This window comes from Balaenoptera physalus, assembly GCF_965194825.1.
Source record: "Balaenoptera physalus genome assembly, chromosome: 14".
NCBI lineage: Eukaryota > Metazoa > Chordata > Mammalia > Artiodactyla > Balaenopteridae > Balaenoptera > Balaenoptera physalus.
This window is the reverse complement of record NC_138893.1, coordinates 48,456,985-48,478,834: the sequence shown is the minus strand read 5'-3', so window position 1 is coordinate 48,478,834 and position 21,850 is coordinate 48,456,985. Positions and strand designations below refer to the sequence as shown.

Below are 21,850 nucleotides of genomic sequence, written 5' to 3'. Positions count from 1 at the left end.
CCAACATGACTTGTGTTTCGTGGTTTCTGCTGCTTTAACTGAGAGAAGCACTGTTTTGGTTCAGTGAGACAGGTGTACCCCCAAGTCATTCAGAAATCATATGTTGTCTGTTTCCTGCATCCACGATTAGTTTCGTTTAATGTTCTTTTGTTTGTTTTTTGTTTTTTCCCTGCCAAGGCCTTGGGGCAGTCTGCAGACTGTCTGGTCTGAAACACATAATGCACTAAGTGGACAGTTCCTGGCAGGAAGTGGAGAAATCAATCAAATGATGAAAGACAGTGTATTCTGTACCTGGATAATAATTTTTTTTGAATTTTATATTTTTTTAAACGGCAGGTTCTTATTAGTTATCTGTTTTATACATATTAGTGTATATATGTCAATCCCAATCTCCCAATTCATCCCACCACCACCACCACCACCCCCCGCTTTCCCCCCTTGGTGTCCATACGTTTGTTCTCTACATCTCTGTCTCTATTTCTGCCTTGCAAACCGGTTCATCTGTAGCATTTTTCTAGATTCCTCATATATGCGTTAATATACAATATTTGTTTTTCTCTTTCTGACTTACTTCACTCTGTATGACAGTCTTTAAGTCCACCCACATCTCTACAAATGACCTAATTTCATTCCTTTTTATGGCTGAGTAATATTCCACTGTATATATGTACCACATCTTCTTTATACATTTGTCTGTTGATGGGCATTTAGGTTGCTTCCATGACCTGACTATTGTAAATAGTGCTGCAATGACCATTGGGGTGCATGTGTCTTTTTGAATTATGGTTTTCTCTGGGTATATGCCCAGTAGTGGGATTGCTGGGTCATATGGTAATTCTATTTTTAGTTTTTTAAGCAACTTCCATACTGTTCTCCATAGTGGCTGTATCAATTTACATTCCCACCAACAGTGCAAGAGGGTTCCCTTTTCTCCACACCCTCTCCAGCATTTGTTGTTTGTAGATTTGCTGATGATGCCATTCTAACTGGTGTGAGGTGATACCTCATTGTAGTTTTCATTTGCATTTCTATAATAATTAGTGATGTTGAGCAGCTTTTCATGTGCTTCTTTGCCATCTGTATGTCTTCTTTGGAGAAATGTCTATTTACGTTTTCTGCCCATTTTCTGACCGGGTTGTTTGTTTTTTTAATATTGAGCTGCATGACCTGTTTATGTATTTTGGAGATTAATCCTTTGTCTGTTGATTCATATGCAAATATTTTCTCCCATTCTGAGGGTTGTCTTTTCAGCTTGTTTATAGTTTCCTTTGCTGTGCAAAAGCTTTTAAGTTTCATTAGGTCCCATTTATTTATTTTTGTTTTTATTTCCATTACTCTAGGAGGTGTGTCCAAAAAATATCTTGCTGTGATTTATGTCAAAGAGTGTTCTTCCTATGTTTTCCTCTAAGAGTTTTATAGTGTCTGGTCTTACATTTAGGTTTCTAATCCATTTTGAGTTTATTTTTGTGTATGGTGTTAGGGAGTGTTCTAATTTCATTCTTTTACATGTAGCTGTCCAGTTTTCCCAGCACCACTTATTGAAGAGACTGTCTTCTCCATTGTACATCCTTGCCTCCTTTGTCATAGATTAGTTGACCATAGGTGCGTGGATTTATCTCTGGGCTTTCTATCCTGTTCCATTGATCTATATTTCTGTTTTTGTGCCAGTACCATATTGTCTTGATTACTGTGGCTTTGTAGTATAGTCTGAAGTCAGGAAGTCTGATTCCTCCAGCTCTGTTTTTTCCTCTCAAGATTGCTTTAGCTATTTGGGGTCTTTTGTGTCTCCATACAAATTTTAAGATTTTTTGTTCTAGTTTTGTAAAAAATGCCATTGGTAATTTGATAGGGATTGCATTGAATTGGTAGATTGCTTTGGGTAGTATAGTCATTTTCACAATATTGATTCTTCCAATCCAAGAACATGGTATATCTCTCCATCTGTTTCTGTCATTTTGATTTCTTTCATCAGTGTCTTGTAGTTTTCTGAGTACAGGTCTTTGACCTCCTTAGGTAGGTTTCTTCCTAGGTATTTTATTCTTTTTGTTGCAATGGTGAATGGGGTTGTTTCCCTAATTTCTCTTTCTGATCTTTCGTTGTTAGTGTATAGGAATGCAAGAGATTTCTGTGCATTAATTTTGTATCCTGCAACTTTACCAAATTCACTGATGAGCTCTACTAGTTTTCTGGTTGCATCTTAAGGATTATCTATGTATAGTATCATATCATCTGCAAACAGTGACAGTTTTACTTCTTCTTTTCCAGTTTGTATTTCTTTTATTTCTTTTTCTTCTCTGATTGCCATGGCTAGGACTTCCAAAACTATGTTGAATAAGAGTGGCAAGAGTGGACATCCTTGTCTTGTTCCTGATCTTAGAGGAAATGCTTTCAGTTTTTCACCATTGAGAAGGATGTTTGCTGTGGGTTTGTTGTATATGGCCTTTATTATGTTGAGGTAGGTTCCTTCTATGCCCACTTGCTGGAGAGTTTTTAATCACAGATGGGTGTTGAATTTTGTCAAAAGCTTTTTCTGCATCTATTGAGATGATCATATGGTTTTTATTCTTAAATTTGTTAATATGGTGTATCACGTTGATTGATTTGCATGTATTGAAGAATCCTTGCATCCCTGGGATAAATCCCACTTGATCATGGTATATGATCCTTTTAATGTGTTGTTGGATTTTGTTTGCTAGTATTTTGTTGAGGATTTTTGCATCTATATTCATCAGTGGTATTGGTCTGTAATTTTCTTTTTTTTTGTAGTATCTTTGTCTCGTTTTGGTATCAGGGTGATGGTGGCCTCGTAGAATGAGTTTGGGAGTGTTCCTTCCTCTGCAATTTTTTGGAAGAGTTTGAGAATGATGGGTGTTAGCTCTTCTCTAAATGTTTGACAGAATTCACCTGTAAAGCCATCTGGACCTGGACTCTTGTTTGTTGGAAGATTTTTAATCACAGTTTCAATTTCATTACTTGTGATTGGTCTGTTCATATTTTCTATTTCTTCCTGGTTCAGTCTTGGAACGTTATACCTTTCTAAGAATTTGTCCATTTCTTCCATGTTGTCCATTTTATTGGCATAAAGTTGCTTGTAGTAGTCTCTTAGGATGCTTTGTATTTCTGCGGTGTCTGTTGTAGCTTCTCCTTTTTCATTTCTGATTTTATTGATTTGAGTCCTCTCCCTCTTTTTCTTGATGAGTCTGGCTAATGGCTTCTCAATTTTGTTTATCTTCTCAAAGAACCAGCTTTTAGTTTTATTGATCTTTGCTATTGTTTTCTTTGTTTCTATTTCATTTATTTCTGCTCTGATCTTTATGATTTCTTTCCTTCTGCTAACTTTGGGTTTTGTTTGTTCTTCTTTCTCTAGTTTCTTTAGGTGTAAGGTTAGATTGTTTACTTGAGATTTTTCTTGTTTCTTTAGGTAGGCTTGTATAGCTATAAACTTCCCTCTTAGAACTGCTTTTGCTGCATCCCATAGGTTTTGGGTCGTCGTGTTTTCATTGTCATTTGTCTCTAGGTATTTTTTGATTTCTTCTTTGATTTCTTCAGTGATCTCTTGGTTATTTAGTAACGTATTGTTTAGCCTCCATGTGTTTGTCTTTTTTACGTTTTTTTCCCTGTAGTTCATTTCTAATCTCATAGCATTGTGGTCAGAAAAGATGCTTGATATGATTTCAATTTTCTTAAATTTACTGAGGCTTGATTTGTGACCCAAGATGTGATCTATCCTGGAGAATGTTCCGTGCGCACTTGAGAAGAACATGTAATCTGCTGTTTTTGGATGGAATGTCCTATAAATATCAATTAAATCTATCTGGTCTATTGTGTCATTTAAAGATTGTGTTTCCTTACTAATTTTCTGTCTGGATGATCTGTCCATTAAGTGAGGTGATAAAGTCCCCCAGTATTATTTTGTTACTGTCGGTTTCCTCTTTTATAATTGTTATATCTTCTTCTTGGATTGATCCCTTGATCATTATGTAGTGACCTTCCTTGTCTCTTGTAACAGTCTTTATTTTAAAGTCTATTTTATCTGATATGAGTATTGCTACTCCAGCTTTCTTTTGATTTCCATTTGCATGGAATATCTTTTTCCATCCCCTCACTTTCAGTCTGTATGTGTCCTTAGGTCTGAAGTGGGACTCTTGTAGACAGCATATATATGGGTCTTGTTTTTGTATCCATTCAGCAAGCCTCTGTCTTTTGGTTGGAGCATTTAATCCATTCACATTTAAGGTAATTATCAATATGCCTGTTCCTATTACCATTTTCTTAATTGTTTTGGGTTTGTTTTTGTAGGTCCTTTTCTTCTCTTGTGTTTTGCACTTAGAGAAGTTCCTTTAGCATTTGTTGTAGAGCTGGTTTGGTGGTGCTGAATTCTCTTAGCTTTTTCTTGTCTGTAAAGCTTTTGATTTCTCCATCGAATCTGAATGAGTTTTTTGCCAGGTAGAGTCATCTTGGTTGTAGGTTCTTCCCTTTCATCACTTGAAATATATCATGCCACTCCCTTCTGGCTTGTAGAGTTTCTGCTGAGAAATCAGCTGTTAACCTTATGGGAGTTCCCTTGTATGTTATTTGTGGGTTTTCCCTTGTTGCTTTTAATACTTTTTCTTTGTCTTTGATTTTTGTCAATTTGATTTCTGTGTGTCTCGGTGTATTTCTCCTTGGGTTTATCCTGCCTGGGACTCTGTGCTTCCTGGACTTGGGTGGCTATTTCCTTTCCCATGTTAGGGAAGTTTTCAACTATAATCTCTTCAAATATTTTCTCCGGTCCTTTCTCTCTCTCTTCTTCTGGGACCCCTATAATGTGAATGTTGTTGCATTTAATGTTGTCCCAGAGGTCTCTTAGGCTGTCTTCATTTCTTTTCATTCTTTTTTCTTTATTCTGTTCCGCAGCAGTGAATTCCACCATTCTGTCTTCCAGGTCACTTATCCATTCTTCTGCCTCAATTATTCTGCTATAGATTCCTTCTAGTGTATTTTTCATTTCAGTTATTGTGTTGTTCATCTCTGTTTGTTCTTTAATTCTTCTAGGTCTTTGTTAAACATTTCTTGCATCTTCTCGATCTTTGCCTCCATTCTTTTTCCAAGGTCCTGGATCACCTTCACTATCATTATTCTGAATTCTTTTTCTGGAAGATTGCCTATCTCCACTTCATTTAATTGTTTTTTTGGGGTTTTATCTTGTTCCTTCATCTGGTACATCGCCCTCTGCCTTTTCATTTTGTCTATCTTTCTGTGAATGTGGTTTTCATTCCACAGGCTGCAGGATTGTAGTTCTTCTTGCTTCTGCTGTTTGCCCTCTGGTGGATGCAGCTATCTAAGAGGCTTGTGCAAGCTTCCTGATGGGAGGGACTGGTGGTGGGTAGAGCTGGGTGTTGCTCTGGTGGGCAGAGCTCAGTAAAACTTTAATCCACTTGTCTGCTGATGGGTGGGGCTGAGTTCCCTCCCTGTTGGTTGTTTGGCCTGAGGTGACCCAGCACTGGAGGCTACAGGTGCTTTGGTGGGGCTAATGGCAGACTCTGGTAGGGCTCATGCCAAGGAGCACCTCCCAGAACTTCTGCCACCAGTGTCCCTCTCCCCACAGTGAGCCACAGCTGCACCCTGCCTCTGCAGGAAACCCTGCAACACTAGCAGGTAGGTCTGGCTCCATCTCCTATGGGGTCACAGCTCCTCCCTGGCTCCTCATGCGCACACCACTCTGTGCTTGCCCTCCAAGAGTGGAGTCTCTGTTTCCCCCAGTCCCGTTGAAGTCCTGCAATCAAACCCTGCCAGCCTTCAAAGTCTGATTCTCTGAGAATTCCTCCTCCTGTTGCTGGATCCCCAGGTTGGGAAGCCTGACGTGGGGCTCAGAACCTTCACTCCAGTGGGTGGACTTCTGTGGTATAATTGTTCTCCAGTTTGTGAGTCACCCACCCAGCAGTCATGGGATTTGATTTTATCGTGATTGCGCCCCTCCTACCGTCTCACTGCAGCCTCTCCTTTGTCTTTTGATGTGGGGTATCTTTCTTGGTGAGTTCCAGTGTCTTCCTGTCGATGATTGCCCAGCAGTTAGTTGTGATTCCGTTGCTCTCACAAGAGAAAGTGAGCACATGTCCTTCTACTCTGCCACCTTGAACAAATCGCGTTCTGGATAATAATTTAACTAGCTTAACTTGGTGAAGATTTCTGAGAATGAACTGGCAGAAGGCACATGATAAAAAGTTCTTCAAAATAATAAGAATGTTTTCCTTCTTTGAAAATGAGGCTATACTTTTGCAGAACCCAGATGTCTAGGTAGAACATGGGCAGCAGTAATAGAATTTTCCTCTACTGTAATGATTCTTAACCTTTTTGGGATTAAACACCCCGTGGAGAAAGCTATGGATCATCTTCTCAAAAAAGAATACACACATAAAACTGTAAAGATCAAGGGGCTTGTGACTCCTTTAGGACTATCTACTTGGGGTATCCAGGAGTCCATGGACGCCAAGTTGAGATTCCCTAATGCCATGCCAGGTTCCAGGATGGAGACTGTAAATGAGGGGATATATGGATGCAATTCACAGCTGGTGCTAGTGGTTGAAGCTGGAGCTTGCTGAATCCTGAACAATACTGTCATTCTTAGTCCATCTGGCTAAGGGCAGTTTCATGCCACTTGAAGATACATTAGTGGTACTGCTAGTGAAAAAAGATGTTAGTTGCACACTAACAATGAGAGTTTTGTAGTAATCAAAACATCTTTCAGGGCCTATTAAGGAACAACAGTCTCAACAATACACGGGTTTGTAATGTAGATGTTGGTTGCCACTTCTAAGAATAGTACTATATGGTTAATGGATCCTTCTCTATGCAAGACCAGAGTCCTTTCATTAACTTATATAATTTCTGGCTCTGACTCATTTGTATCTCCTGTTTTCAATGAGTCGCCACTAATTGCCATGAGCTCGTTTATAAAAGAAAGACATTAAAAGAATATTATAGGGGACTTCCCTGGTGGCGCAGTGGTTAAGAATCCACCTGCCAACGTAGGGGACATAGGTTCAAGCCCTGGTCCAGCAAGATCCCACATGCCGCAGAGCAACTAAGCCTGTGTGCCACAACTACTGAGCCTGCACTCTAGAGGCCACGAGCCACAACTACTGAGCCCTCGTGCCACAACTACTGAAGCCCGCGCACCTAGAGCCTGTGCCCCGCAACAAGGGAAGCCACCACAATGAGAAGCCCACGCACCACAACAAAGAGTAGCCCCTGCTCACCGCAACTAGAGAAAGCCCGCCCATAGCAACAAAGACCCAACGCATCCAAAAAAAAAAAGTGTATTTGTAAAAAAAGAAAGAATGGCAGAAGTAACACTGTGATTTAAAAAAAAACAAAGCATATTATGGAGTTGATAAATTATTAAATCAGAACAATTATAGTAACAGGTAAACATGGTGTTCAGACTCATAAGTCAGGGAGGAGAAGGAAAGGGAAGCAGCAACATCAACTATTATGATGGAACAGGTCAACAAAGTGAGTCTGTGAGATTGTGGAGAAGCCTGTCCACAAAGCACATTAATGATATCCAGTATGACTTTCAGAGTCACTAGGCAATGTGATCCTCTGCATCCTGAGAGGTATTAATAACAGCTATTATTTATTCAGTACCTACTTACTATGTGCCAGCCACGGTACTAGGCAGTAAACATAGAATGATCTCATTTAAGCCTCACAACCCTGGTTAGGTGTAGTATTTGTATACCCATTTGACAAATGAAGGAATAGATCCTTGGAACGACAAGGTTAAAACCCTTGTCTGATGCCACATAGTGAGTAACAGAGCTGGGAGTTGAACCCCGGTCTTCTGACTCTACAATGCTTGCTTTTCTTTCCTTTGTTGCCTTTCTATGTAAAAGAAAGTCCACTCACTTGAGGGAATAAAAATCTTTCTTTTTATCTTCTTTTTCACTCCTTCCTCACCAAGTTTCACTTAAGGTTTCTCTGCCCCAGAAATCCTTGGCAACACCAAGTCCCAAAGGCAAACTGCTACACTTTGCAGACTTCCTGAGCCTACTGCGTTCCTGTATTGCAGTAAGGTGGTGGCAGACCAAAACCGGGATCTGGGTCCATCCAATCATGAGTCTCCTCTTGCTCCTGCTAAAAGTTATATAGAATTGGGGGCTATTTACCTATTTTTTAAAAAGGAGTTTTAAAAAATAATTTAAAGGACTTCTGTAGCTCAGTATCAAAGAGTCTGGAAATAAGGGAATATTAACAGAAGGGACCACTCCTCAAGAGGTAATAAATCCAGGATACTTATAATTCATTTTACTGGACTGGCTAAAGAGGGGGGCAAGATTTGAACAATAGTCTGGAAGCTAGAGTCCAAATTTTACCTTCAGAGATAATGCAAATTAGACAAAGTCCTGGGGATGAACTTCTAGAACTTACCTGTGAACATAAGCAGGGAGCCCAGAACCACCATTCATGGATCTAAAGGCAAACATGAGACAGTTTTTGAAATGTATTTAAAATCCATCAGAACTGGAAGCACATTGGTAGTTGCTAGGGCTGGAAAAAGGGGGTATAGGGATGGGGTTTTACTGTGGAATGATGGAAATATTTTGGAACTAGATAGAGGTGGTAGCTACACAACATTGCGAATGTACTAAATGCCACTGAATTATTCACTTTAAAATGATTAATTTTATGTCATGTAAATTCACCTCAATTTTAAAAATCCATTGATAGACGATTTATGAAACTATCAGAAAAATATAATTATGAAGTCTGCCATACCTTCTGCTCCAGCTGAGACCATTATGTACAGCCACCTGGGTCAACCCAGTTAGAAGCAATTCCATTAGGACAACATAAGCCAGATCTAATAAGAGTAGTATTGATTTCAAAACAGAGCCTGGAGAAAAAGCCAGAAATCTCCCTGGATGTAAACGAAAGAAGCTAGAAATGTTGCTTGCTTATGAGTGGTGATCACTGATTTCCAACTAGTTTTATTTTTATTATTATATCGTCAGAAATCTCTAAGTTGCTTTTAAGCAACATCTAAATCATGAGAATACATTTTGTTTCTTAGAACCAAATAAATTGGTATACCTGAAAGCACAGTACTAATTTAAAATGGAAATAACTGAGGGGAGCTTTGCAGGATTTTAAAACAGAGCTCCTGTGTGAAATTTTATTTTTCTATATAGACAATACATTACTGGCTTTGCTGCATATTCAGATTTAATGTACAGGTTAGATTGATGTCACCCATGCCTTTTGCTATTTTCAAATATCTCACATGGCTATGCCATTTGCAAATGGGGTGAGTGCTCCTGAATCCAGCCAAACAAAGGACTGTTTTTATTACATTTCCAACCCCTGCCACATACACTTAAAGGGAGAAAGGAATGGTTACTATGTAGATCAAAAGGCTTCTCTACTCCTCTGTCCATCTCCTAGAAGATGACTTGGTTGCCCTCATGTTTTATGCTATTTCACAAGCTTACTATGTGGGGGTGGGGACGAGCTAAAATTCATAAATTCTTTGTTTCAATCCCTTGAAATATACACACACATCCACACACACCAGGATTGTCATAAAACAGTGAGTCACACCACAGATATTTGAAGAATTATGTTTCTACAGTGCTTCAGTGATTCTGAATAAAACAAAATAGAGAAAGCTCAGGCTACAAAGAAAAATGAAGATTGATCTTGGAAGGGTCTCCAGGCTCCCTTCCTCATTGATTAATTACTGTAGATCACCACATGGCTACTCTCTCCCCTGATGAGACAAGTGGTCTCTGTTCCGAGACATTTCATTCCAGTTTTATCACGTTCTCCTAGGGGTTAGAGAATGCTCAGCAGAGTGTAACCAAAATCATTAATATGAGGGCTGGAATTTTGGAATACAATCAGTAGCAGGTCTAGTTAATTGCTGATTATTACGCAGGGCAAAAAAAACATTTTTCCTTAGAAGGGCTTATGAAAACAAATTTAACTCAGATTTATCTGCTATGCCATAAGTATGAATAAATGAAAGGGGTAACTTCCATCTCCCATGATTTCCTGGCATAAGGATTCATACATGACATGCAGAATTCTTGATGTCCTTTAGGGCTAGACAATCTTTTATCTTTATCTTAAGCCAGATGTAAGCTCAGCAAAAGGAACTCCTTTCTGGCAACTGAAATTGTCCATGGACTGACCTAGTCTGTGAAGTAGAAATAGCAGAGGTAAGATTAGAATTAAGGCGAAAGCAGAATTCAAGTCCAACTTCAGAGCCTGTATCCCCACCCCTCGTCCAGTAATTAATAGCAGGAAGTGAATAGAGAAAATATGTAAAAAAGAAAAAAGGGGGAAAAAGATGGTTTAACATCAATCTTTTAATAATAATGGACCTACTTATTCATTAGAAGCTAACTCAGCAAAGTAATCTAAGAAGTGACTATATAGGGACCATATTTGAATTTGAAAATAGACTATATGCCAGCCACTGTTCTGAGTGCCTTAATTCTCATAAGTCTTTGAGTTAGGTACCATGTCCCAGGTTACAGATATGGAAAACTAAAGCTCAGAGAAGTTATATAACATGTTCAAGATCACACAGCTTGAAAATAGCAAAGCTGGAAGTCAAAGCTGTGAGTCTGGCTTCACAATTCATGTCCTTAACCATTGTGCAATACTGCCTCTGTGTCTTTTGAGGGGTAAAATCTGTTCCTGGCAAACACTGTCTTCTTCATCTTCTGATTTAAAATGTTATTCAACCAGCTTTTCTTTTGGGAGAACACTTTCTTAGAAACAGAGGAAAAAAACTTTTCTCTCTTAAATGAAAATAGTATCACAATTATAACCTCTGTAAAACCATAGACACCAACAAACTGAAATCAAAATTCAGTAAAGATCAAACCATAATATCCATTCTATGTAAGTAAATACTTGGCAAGCTTTCAGAAGATCAATATGGCATTTCATTTATGCATGGACTATTAATGTCAATAGATAATAAAATTTAGATTTCATCAGTCCAGTTTTGAAGAGAGGCCAAAAATAAAACTCATGTACACAACAACATATTGAAAAAGGTTAAAAATGAGGACCTACCCTTTGGTCATGATCTGCTGAAGACAGCAAAAATAAACATTCAGAACCAGCATCTGCTTGAATCTTCTCTACTGCTAGGGCTTTCCAAGATAACAAAATACACCACAGAGGTTGCAACTATTAGAACTTGAAAGGGAAAAAAAATTTTAATTAGTCACACATATATCTAATAAGCAATTATGACCTGGTCATCCTACAAGAATATTCATCTAGGATTGAATCACTGAGATTATACTTTGGGTAGACTGAATAGGACAAGTAAACTGGTCAATGGCATTACTTTCAAGAATTCAAAGCCAAAGTTGCTGTAGGAGAGTCACTGTGTGAGTGTGTGCAAGGTCTGTGTCAACTTTGAGTCCAGAGGAGAGACTGTCAGAAACTAGATAAGAATGTATTTCACTCAATCAGGAAGGAAGGGCAATGCAGTGGAAGCAGAGGGGAAGCTCAGTGAAGCCCAAGGTCAGAGGAAATGACGATACCAGAGAGAAAAGATTGGGATGGCATTTAGGGAGGAACTGAGAAACCTGCCAAGCGCACATTCTGCCGAACTACTATTACTACAGCCCAGCTCTCTGGGCATCTTTGCTCAGAGAGGGCTTAAACAAAAACAGAGGGACCTGCAAGATGTACCAACCAAACAAATCTTTCTCTAGCCATTGAAGTTAGGCTCTGGAGTCTGCACTTCATATAGTCTCATTTGTGCAGATTTGGGTATTTAGTTCTGTTTCTGCTTATGTTCCTAGCAAAAATCTCTCTTGAAAAAAATTTGATCTTATCTCAACTAAAGTAAATGCATGCTGCTGGTGACGGCAGTAAGGCTAACTCAAGGCAACAAGACAGGGCATTTGTCTGTTCTTGCTTGTGCTTTTTCCCTCATCTAAGTCTTTGACCCTCTGGTTATTTGAAGACAGCTATCATGTATTGCCTCTCACAGCTAAGTTTTTTGCTCTCCAACATAGAAGCAATTGCTCAATGCTTGCTCTTTTTTTGTTTCTGAGTTTCTCCCTCTGACTGTTCCCTATCCCACTGCCTTCCCATCTGTCAGTATCCTTGAGGTATGCTACCCAGAACTGGATACAAGGTGCATTGGAGATTAAAAGTATCAACTCCCTTGATCTGAAACTGTATTTCTGTTGATGTAGCCAAGGTCACATTGGCTTTGGAAGTACAGATTTTCAAACCAGTCAATCAGCATTCTTACTTAGTTTACTGTCTGGTAGTAACAAGTCAAATAAAAATAACCAGATATAAATTCATTCTTTGGGATTCTTGGAGGTCAAGTCCAGGAGGGAGGAAAAAAAGTGTGGAGCTTTGTGACTCTTACAGTATTTACCAGTATATTTTGCCCTTTAAAATTCTGAGATGTGTATAACCCACAGGCTGCAAGTTCCTTGAAGGTAGACCACCTCCCTTTAGTGTTGTCCATACAAGTGATATTTTTTTGACTTATTTATTGCAGAAATGTTTATCAAATAATTACATTTAGTATTCTACTTTAAAAAAATGTTTCCCCATGTTACTATAAATCCTAACTTCTGAGCCCTCAGAATATCCTATCTTTGTATGCCTGAGACCGTGGGCTGCACCAGATAGTTTATGCTGACAATGTGATTTATGGTGGATGCCTATTTTTGTACACCTGGGGCTCTGGGACATGCCATATCAGTTCGACTACTGGGAGGGTGCTGGGGTATCAATGCTGCATGCCTATGTGACTGACTCCAATAAAAACTCTGGACTCTAGGGCTCAGGTGAGCTTCCCTGGTTGGCAACACTTCACACATGTCACACATCATTGTTGGGAGAATTAAACACTCTCCCTGCATCTCTACTGGGAGAGGACAAATAGCAGCTTGTGCCTGGTTTCTCCTGGACTCTACCCTATACATCTTTTCCCATTGCTGATTTTAATCTGTATTCTTTCACAGTAATAAACTATAACCAAGAGTATAATGGCTTTCTGGGTCCCATGAGTCCTTCTTGTGCACCATTAAACCTGAGAGTGGTGTTGGGGATCCCCAACACAGATGTTAACATGGGACAAGAATAAAAATAGTAAGCAATTTGTGCAAGAAACATTTAAGAGGCAATGAGTTCCATAGTTGCTATTCTGTCCATTGTCAAATACAGGCATCTAGTATAACCAGTGAAGGTAAAGATGTTTATAAAATATCTATTTGATAGCACAGTTTAACTTTGATTTGGCTATGTCATCTCTTAAAGAGTTTTGGTTATTTTTTTAAATTCTACAATAAACACAAACATTTCAAAATAGGTTAAAATAAATTTTTATTAAAAAAATTGTATTAAATGTTAGAAGAGATTTATACACAATTCACAAATTCTTTATAAAACATTGCCAATCTTTCTCCAATTGTAATTGTTTTTATGCAGACTTGGAAATTTTGCAGTGAAATAAGGTCTACAAAATATTTCTTTTAGAAAGCATCACAATGATAATTTGAGGCAAAATAGTCTTTAAAACTGAAATCTTTGCATGCAAGTGAGTGAGCTCTCAAACACCCGTATTCTTTATCCCAGTGACAAAGTAATGAGAAAATGAACATTAAACTGACTTACTGAGGAAACAATGAACAAGTTTCTGTAAAATTCTCAAATTCACTCAAATTTTTAAATTACTTTCAAAAGCAGTGCCATTACAAGGTATTGACAATCACATTACGTACTCAAAATGAATGTTAATCAAACTAACATTCAAAAAATAAAAATACTGTTGCAAAGAGGCGCCCCTTGTTGTAAGGTATGTTAAAGGAGTCCTTATTACACTGAAGGCTTATGGTACGGGCCGTAAACCCTACAGGAGACAGTCTCTTCACACAGAAAAATTATAATCCATCCCTTTTAGAAGTGAATAATATCTCTTTAGTAGTGTTGCTGGTTGAAAAAAAAAAAACAGTTACAAGTTCGAAATAAAATGGCAACATACAAAAGTGGCCCATAGTTTTGGTCTTTGTATAAGAGGTACATTCTGTAACTTAACAAAGACTGGCTTTAAATCTTCAGTTCAAAAGCACACTTCTTTTCCGAAAGGATGACTGCCCAACTGATGCCATTTCAGAGAGCAGAATCCTAACCACCAACTTGAAAGGGGTATGGCTCAGTGAAGACAAAAACAAAAACAGTAACTGATTTACCTCAAAGATTAGGAAACAAAATCAATGTCAAAGTATTTGAAATCATAAAAATTCACTGCTTTAAAAATTTCCCCCTGAGCTGTGGATGCTTTTTATATATAGTCTCTAGTAAAACAGATGCATTCTATAATACCAAGTTGTAATTATAAATCCTATGATTCTTGGTGCTGAAAATAGATAAGTTATGTCTCGAACAGCACAAAGTGATAGCAATTACACATTTCGTGGAAATCTTTGGTGAGATGCAATCCTGCAGAAGTCTCCTTATTTTGTTTCCCTCCTCATAATACCCTTAGAATCTTCAAGTAATTTTCAAAGGAGAAACCACAAGTCCATAGTGAAGGACCAGCAGACCATCCTGAAAAGAAAAAAAGTGTTCTGCAGTTATTTAAAAATCAGTTACGTAAATGATCAAATCAAAGATAGTTTATTTTTCATAACCCAACACTAATGTGAAATTCTTTGATTTAAAGAGAATAAAGGGTCCAAGATATATAAACGTGCTTGTTCACTCACCTCATTACCAAACACTCCCTGTTAATGTGCCTTTTTAATGACTCTCAGAAGAAAATTCTGAAACTACCAGGTATCCACAGTTAGTCAAGGTTGTTTATGGCAAAACAGTTCTTCAAAAAGAACTAAAAGATACACATTTCATTCTGCACGGATTACTTAATATATCACCCAAGCACTGGACTTCTCTAAAAAAGACTCAATTATCATAAAGTATCATGGATCTGCTAAGAAAATAAAACATTTATTTCCCACATAAATGCAGCTTACAACTAAAACAAGTGAGAAAATTTTGGAACTCTTACCCATGTAATGTATCATACATTTTACTTCCTCCTTGAAGTCTGTTCAATACAATTTACCCTTTCTTTGATATCCAGAGTCATCCTTATGAACAGTAAATACACTGTGCTGTAACACAGTGATGTCCTCTGGGGTCATGGGAAACTTAACCTGACAGTAAATGACTCCAGATACTTTGTTTCTGAGTCTTTTTGTGTCTCCTCTCTTGATATCAGGTCTTAATTCCTTGTGCTCTCACCAAGGCTGCTTAAAAGTGTGCTTTTTAAGGTGTTATTTCTAATCTACTATGAACTGGAAAACTAGCTTAAAAGGAAGGCTCACTGGGGAAGTATGCCATGGGCAATGGACCTACTTTGAGCAACATATAGAGGGAGTGGTGGCATGCACGCCTTGCATTTCCAACCCTTTGCTAGCTATCGCTCTCTCTTTCTTCTTTATTAAGCTTTTTCATGGCTCCACTTCCTCATTTCTCATTCACTATTCAACTCATTGCAATCTGGCTTCTGTTACTGGCAACTTCAGTGAAAACTCACCAAAATTCTAGAAAGGGGTTCACCAATTCAAATGCCCACAAAGGCCAGAAAAGTAACATAAATGAATATGTGAGTCAGGTATGTAGTCAAATAGGGTATGTTGAGACCAGTGGTAAACCAGAGAGCAGACGCTTAGCTAAAGGAATTTAAACTCAAAAATATTTAAAACATAGAATAAGCCAAATAAAGTATAGTCCCATACCATGTTTGGCCCACGGACCATCAGACCTGTTCTAGACTAACTAGTCTAATCAAAGTAAATGAATTTGTATTCTAACACACACAGAAGGATCCTATTAACATTTTTACATGAATACAAATTACATTTTACATAATGTCAATTTTTTTGCATATAGTTATGTTTCACAATTACAAGCTGTTTCAAAATCTCAAAACTTCAATACATGTATAAAATCGCATTTTATGAAATGAGATAATTCCTTATAATTCAAATTTAAATCTATGTCTATTATGTTTATATTCCATATAAATATATAGGAATATATAAATATTATTTATATTTTATCTTTAGATGTCTCCATTCATGGTCTTCTTAAACTATCCAACCAGAGTGAATCTTCTAAAAGGTAAGTCAGATTATGTCTCTTCTGTCCGTGGCTCAAATCTCTCCAATCAGTAGTCTCCCACTTCACTCAATTAAAATCCAAAGTTCATACTACGGCCTATAAAGTCCTGCATGGTTTTATTCCAACTGCTCAGATCTCAGCTCCTACCATTCTCTCCCTCACTTGCTACCTCCTAGCTTTCCCACTGCAGAGATATGTTATTCATTTAGCTAAGAGGTCCTGAGATTACATGACACATTGTTATCAATGAGGACTTTAATTAAAAATATTTCAGGTTATTTAAGTTCTGGGACTTGCTCGTCTCTGAATCTCCCCATGTCTAGAATAGTGCTCCGTAAATATTTTTTGAATTGAAGTCATATTTTCTACCCACTCCACTGACTTTGCGATTTTACTCCTAGATTCTTACATTTCTAATCAAGCTTAACTCTTTTTTTTTTTTAAGCTTAACTCTTAAAAAGACAATCGGGACTTCCCTGGTGGCGCAGTGGTTAAGAATCCGCCTGCCAATGCAGGGGATGTGGGTTTGAGCCCTGGTCCGGGAAGATCCCACATGCTGCGGAGCAACTGAGCCCGTGCACCACAACTACTGAGCCTGTGCTCTAGAGCCCATAAGCCACAACTACTGAGCCCACGTGCCACAACTACTGAAGCCTGAGCGCCTAGAGCCCATGCTCCGCAACAAGAGAAGCCCGCGCACAGTAACGAAGAGTAGCCCCCGCTCGCTGCAACTAGAGAAAGCCCGAGTGCAGCTACAAAGACCCAAAGCAGCCAAAAAAAAAAAAAAAAAAAAAAAAAAGACAATCATTTTCTAAGATTTCTGAAGTTTGACCTTATAAAAATTTTAAGAAATGTTTTGTTTATATCTTTAAGTATGCTTTACTTAGCCAAGAAACAATTTTGCTTTTGTATTTTACGAAGAATCTTTTGAATTATTTGTTGCCAAAATGTAGACAATTGGTATGGTGCTATATTTCTAAAAACATGTAAGAATAATCAAATAATCACCCAAATAAGTATTCAGCTACTCGTTTGTTAAGATTCTAAGCTTTAAGTTCAACTTTTTTAAGAGGTGAACCTTGATTCTACCACTAACTAGCCAAGTGACCTTGGGCAAGTTACTTAATCTCTCTACACCAGTTTCCTCATCTATATGATCCACCAACGGATTTTAGAATTAGAGGGTAAAGTTCCAGGAGAAACTTTCTCTTCATTAAAACTGTAAGTCTTATCTTGCTTTTCATGTATCCAGACCAGATTTCATATTATATTCCCACTCACATTATAGGCTAATTAAAACATCGTAACAGTTACCATGGCTTCTTACCAATTGAGCCAGGAATGGTATGTGAATCTCTATAGCCTAATGAGTATCTACAAATTTTTCTTAAAGAAATGTCCTTGCAGATACATTTGCCCAGTAGTCTTCAAAGCTCTACTGCAATACTGGACAGAGAAAAAAAAAAAGGCCTCTAGAATCAAACTGCCTGGGGTTTGAGCCCTGGCTCACTCACTCACTCACTGTGGGTAAGTTACATGTCCTCTCTGTACCTTGGTTTCCTTATCTTTAAAATTGGGAATAGGGCTTCCCTGGTGGCACAGTGGTTGAGAATCTGCCTGCCAATGCAGGGGACACGGGTTCAAGCCCTGGTCTGGGAAGATCCCACATGCCACGGAGCAACTGGGCCCGTGAGCCACAACTACTGAGCCTGCGCGTCTGGAGCCTGTGCTCCGCAACAAGAGAGGCCGCGACAGTGAGAGGCCCGCACACCGCGATGAAGAGTGGCCCCCACTCGCCACAACTAGAGAAAGCCCTCGCACAGAAACGAAGACCCAACACAGCCATAAATAAATAAATAAATAAATTAAAAAAAAAAAATTGGGAATAAAAGAATACCTACCTCATAAAACTATAAGGAATAAGACAGCTAATCAATACAAATCATTTAGAAGAATGCCTGACACACAATAAGCATTCAATAAACATTAGCTTTATTATTTACAGTCCAGATAATTTTAATAAAATTATAGAATATTTATTAAAACTTTATTGATAACATGGAACATTTTTCTTTCATTAAATAACTTGTCCGTTAGGCATAAATATGGTAAAGTCAAAGACCTACCTGCATTGCTGCATCACCTATTGCACGTCGAATTTCCCTTAGAGTTTGATACCGCTCTAACAAGTGATCACCACAGATGATATCTACCTACAGGCAAATAAGAATGTAAGTTTGCTTTCCTGCTTCAAAAAACCATATGACAAAATGAGGAAGATCAACATAGTTATTTTTAGACTAGACTTTGCTATTTTAGACTGATTAAACACTCTCAAGAAAGATTTTAGAAACTTTTTACAAATAAAGTAAAATGGAAGGAGCATTAGAGGACATAGCAGGACAAAGAACACTACAACAGACATTCAAAATGATTTCCTTGAATCTCTGAGAACAAGTTAAATCATATTTGATATGTTCAGCACAAGGCACAGAAAAGTCTATTATTTAAAAAAGTTTCATGACACAATGATTAAAAGGGCTTATAATGCTTAAAAAGGCAATCTTTAGTTATTTGAATAATTTTCTTAACGAGGAATATCTCATTTTCCAACAGTGGAAAGTCTACTACTGACATAAAGTACACAATAAGGGAACTGTTTTACAGATGGAACAATCTTAACAAGGTCTTTTCAGCCCTTTTAGTAATGTCAAAGCTCTAAGATAAATCTACTTTTATATAGAATGCTCTAGAAAGAACGATATGGTTGTACAGTTATATACTATATTGTAATATGATTCCAGTATACTCACTTGCTAGAAACAGAAATGCAAATCCTTATATTCTCTTTCACTGAGTACTCCTTTCCCATTGCCTTAAAATGGGAACAGGTCCTCAACATCTTATTAATACATATCACTTAACAGGCTCCCTCTCCTAATGTCCCTATTTAGCTTATGGCATGAAATTTCTCCTTGCTCCAAACCAAAATATCAGCTCTAACTCCTATTTCTCCTTTTCCTTCTCACATGCAGTTACCAAGTCCTGTTGCTTCCTTCTTCACCATACCTTTTCAGTTCATATCATTCTTTCAACTGCTGCTCTTAGGCTTAAACCACTGAAACCGTCTCCTAACCAGATTTCCAACCTTCAAATTCCGTTTACTCTAAAAATCCTATGCACTGCCAACATGTTAGTCTCCCTAAAACCTTCAGCATGGTTGGGTAAGAATAGTAAAAGCAGTTGCATTTAACTGAGCAGCCTCTATGCACAGCATTTGTTACACTATATATTTGACATATGTTATCTCATCTCATTTTCACATTCCTGTGAGGTAGGTATTATAATTCCCATTTTACAGATAGGACGCTAAGAAGTAAAGACATTAAACTTTCCTAAGGTCACAAAGCTAGTTAAGTAGCAAAGTTCAGATCGGAACCCAGGTCTGTCCCCAGGTCTATCTTTCTCCAAAGATAAGTGCATGTCAGGGGTTGGCAAACTTTCTACAAAGAGCTAGATAATAAACATTTTAGGCTTGTGGGAATCAGGATCACTGTCACATGTGCTCAATTCTGTCACTGTAGCATGGAAGCAGCCATAGTATGGCTGTTCCAATAAAACATAATTCATAAAAAAGATGGCAGGTTAGATTTGGCCCATAGGTCAGTTAGTCAAGCCCTGTGGTATCTCACAATGAATAAACTCCAATTAGTAACAACTTTTGTTTTATGCTTACCAGTTTTAAAGTCAGCAAAGCAATACTTGTTTGCAAAAGGACTTGAAAGCAGTAATAGCAGATCTTGTGCACAGAACTTAGGTCCATGAAAAATTAAAGAACTTCGAAACTAACATTATATTTTTATTAAGTATCCAGCAATCCAGAGAGCACCACTCTTAGTGGGCTTCACCACATGGTATACATTTATGAGTTGGTTACTACAATTTTCTTTTCAACTTAATCTTAACCCCCAGAGGTTAGCCATTTACTAACAGTTTGATGCATATGGTCCTAGATGCAATGTGTGCATGTGGGGATTTTGGTTTTGTTTTTCTAGAAATGGGATCATGTCACATATTTTGTTCTACATATTCTTAAAACACACACAGACACACACATACACACAAACAACAAAAACTTAATATACTATGGAGTCTTTTGGAATGCATAGTTAGCTCTCAGTGTTTAATAGCTGCATAGTGTTCCATTTTATGACTATATCATAAACTATATATCCATCCTCCTGATAAACATTTAAACTGCTTCTCATTTTACATGATGATTTTTAAGTTACTTGACTGTAAATACTTCATAAATTAGTTCATTCAAACAGAATCACATCTCTGAGGGTGCCACAAACATGACCCACGTATTTGATAATTTGCTAGAAGGACTCAACAGGACTCAGCATGATTACAGCTATGAGTAATTACAGCAACACAGCAAGGATACACAGTCAGATCATCAGTAAGGCAAAAAGGTGTAGGTAGAGTCTGGAGAAATCCATGCACAGGCTTCCTATGCTCTTCCCTCCCAGTCCGAGAGGAGATAACACCCACACACTCTTTTCTCTAGCAGTGGAAATACAGCCAATTTGTGCAGTGTTTCTGCCCAGGGAAGCCCATTTGAGGCTCAGAGTTTAGGGTTTTTTTTTTTTTTTTTAACTCAGGTGCTTTTTAATTAATTAATTAATTTATTTATTTTTGACTGTGTTGGGTCTCTGTTTCTCTGCGAGGGCTTTCTCTAGTTGTGGCAAGCGGGGGCCACTCTTCATTGCGGTGCGCGGGCCTCTCACTATCGCGGCCTCTCTTGTTGCGGAGCACAGGCTCCAGACGTGCAGGCTCAGTAATTGTGGCTCACGGGCCCAGCTGCTCCGCGGCATGTGGGATCTTCCCAGACCAGGGCTCGAACCCGGGTCCCCTGCATTGGCAGGCAGATTCTCAACCACTGCGCCACCAGGGAAGCCCGAGTTTAGGGTTTTTATTGAGGGATGGTCATGTTGGCATTCTCTGCCTAGCAACTACCAAATTCCAGACACCCAGAAGCAAAGCAGGTATTCATCATAGATCCATTGTTTGTACAGTCTAGGTACAGGGAAACACCCTCAATAGTTAGGTAACTTTTCATATTAGTACAGGGAACTTTTTACAAGCCAACTTCCTATATGCCAGGCAAGGGCCAACCTTGGAAGCCAGCCCTTCTAAAGGCAGCAGCCTCAGGTCTGCTTTGTTAACTCTTTTCTGCATAATCTTTCTACCCTTTGGAGTATTAAGTCTTAGTTAGGAAGAATAACTATGATATTTCTGAATCTCAGAGCAGAAATCGTAATGTGAAGATAGTCTTAAGGGAAGAAAAACCCTTATCTTTTTAAAAGCAAGATCACACTAAAGCTTTCAAGACAGGATTTTTCACTGATTGAGCCAGTGCCACACTCATTCCTCTTTGTTCATAAATACTTTTCTTTGATAGAAAGTTCTTTTTTTCTTTGTCTGTCTGGCCAAAAAAAAAAAAAAATCCATTTTTCAAATCCTTTCTTTGACCCCTCCAGAGTTAAATCATTCACTCTGTGCTCTTGTGGCACTCATCATATCCTATTGTCATTCAGTTGTTTACTTTTATATCTTTCCCACACAACTCGGAGTCGCCTGGTGGCATTTTCTGTCTCATCTTTGTACTGGAGGCCAAGCACAT

At 38.2% G+C, this 21,850-nt stretch overlaps 1 protein-coding gene across 1 annotated transcript in view; it reads right to left on the bottom strand.

Annotated features, from left to right (window-relative positions):
• Positions 1–13,342: 13,342 nt before the first annotated feature.
• Positions 13,343–21,850, bottom strand: part of PCGF6 (polycomb group ring finger 6) — a 37,248-nt gene continuing 28,740 nt past the window's right edge. Inside the window, exons 9-10 of the mRNA XM_082425343.1 lie at positions 18,288–18,374; positions 13,343–14,583 (exon numbers count right to left, since the gene is read on the bottom strand). Coding sequence (XP_082281469.1) covers positions 14,527–14,583; positions 18,288–18,374 — 144 coding nt within the window. The 3' untranslated portion in view covers positions 13,343–14,526. The remainder of the gene's footprint in view (positions 14,584–18,287; positions 18,375–21,850) is intronic.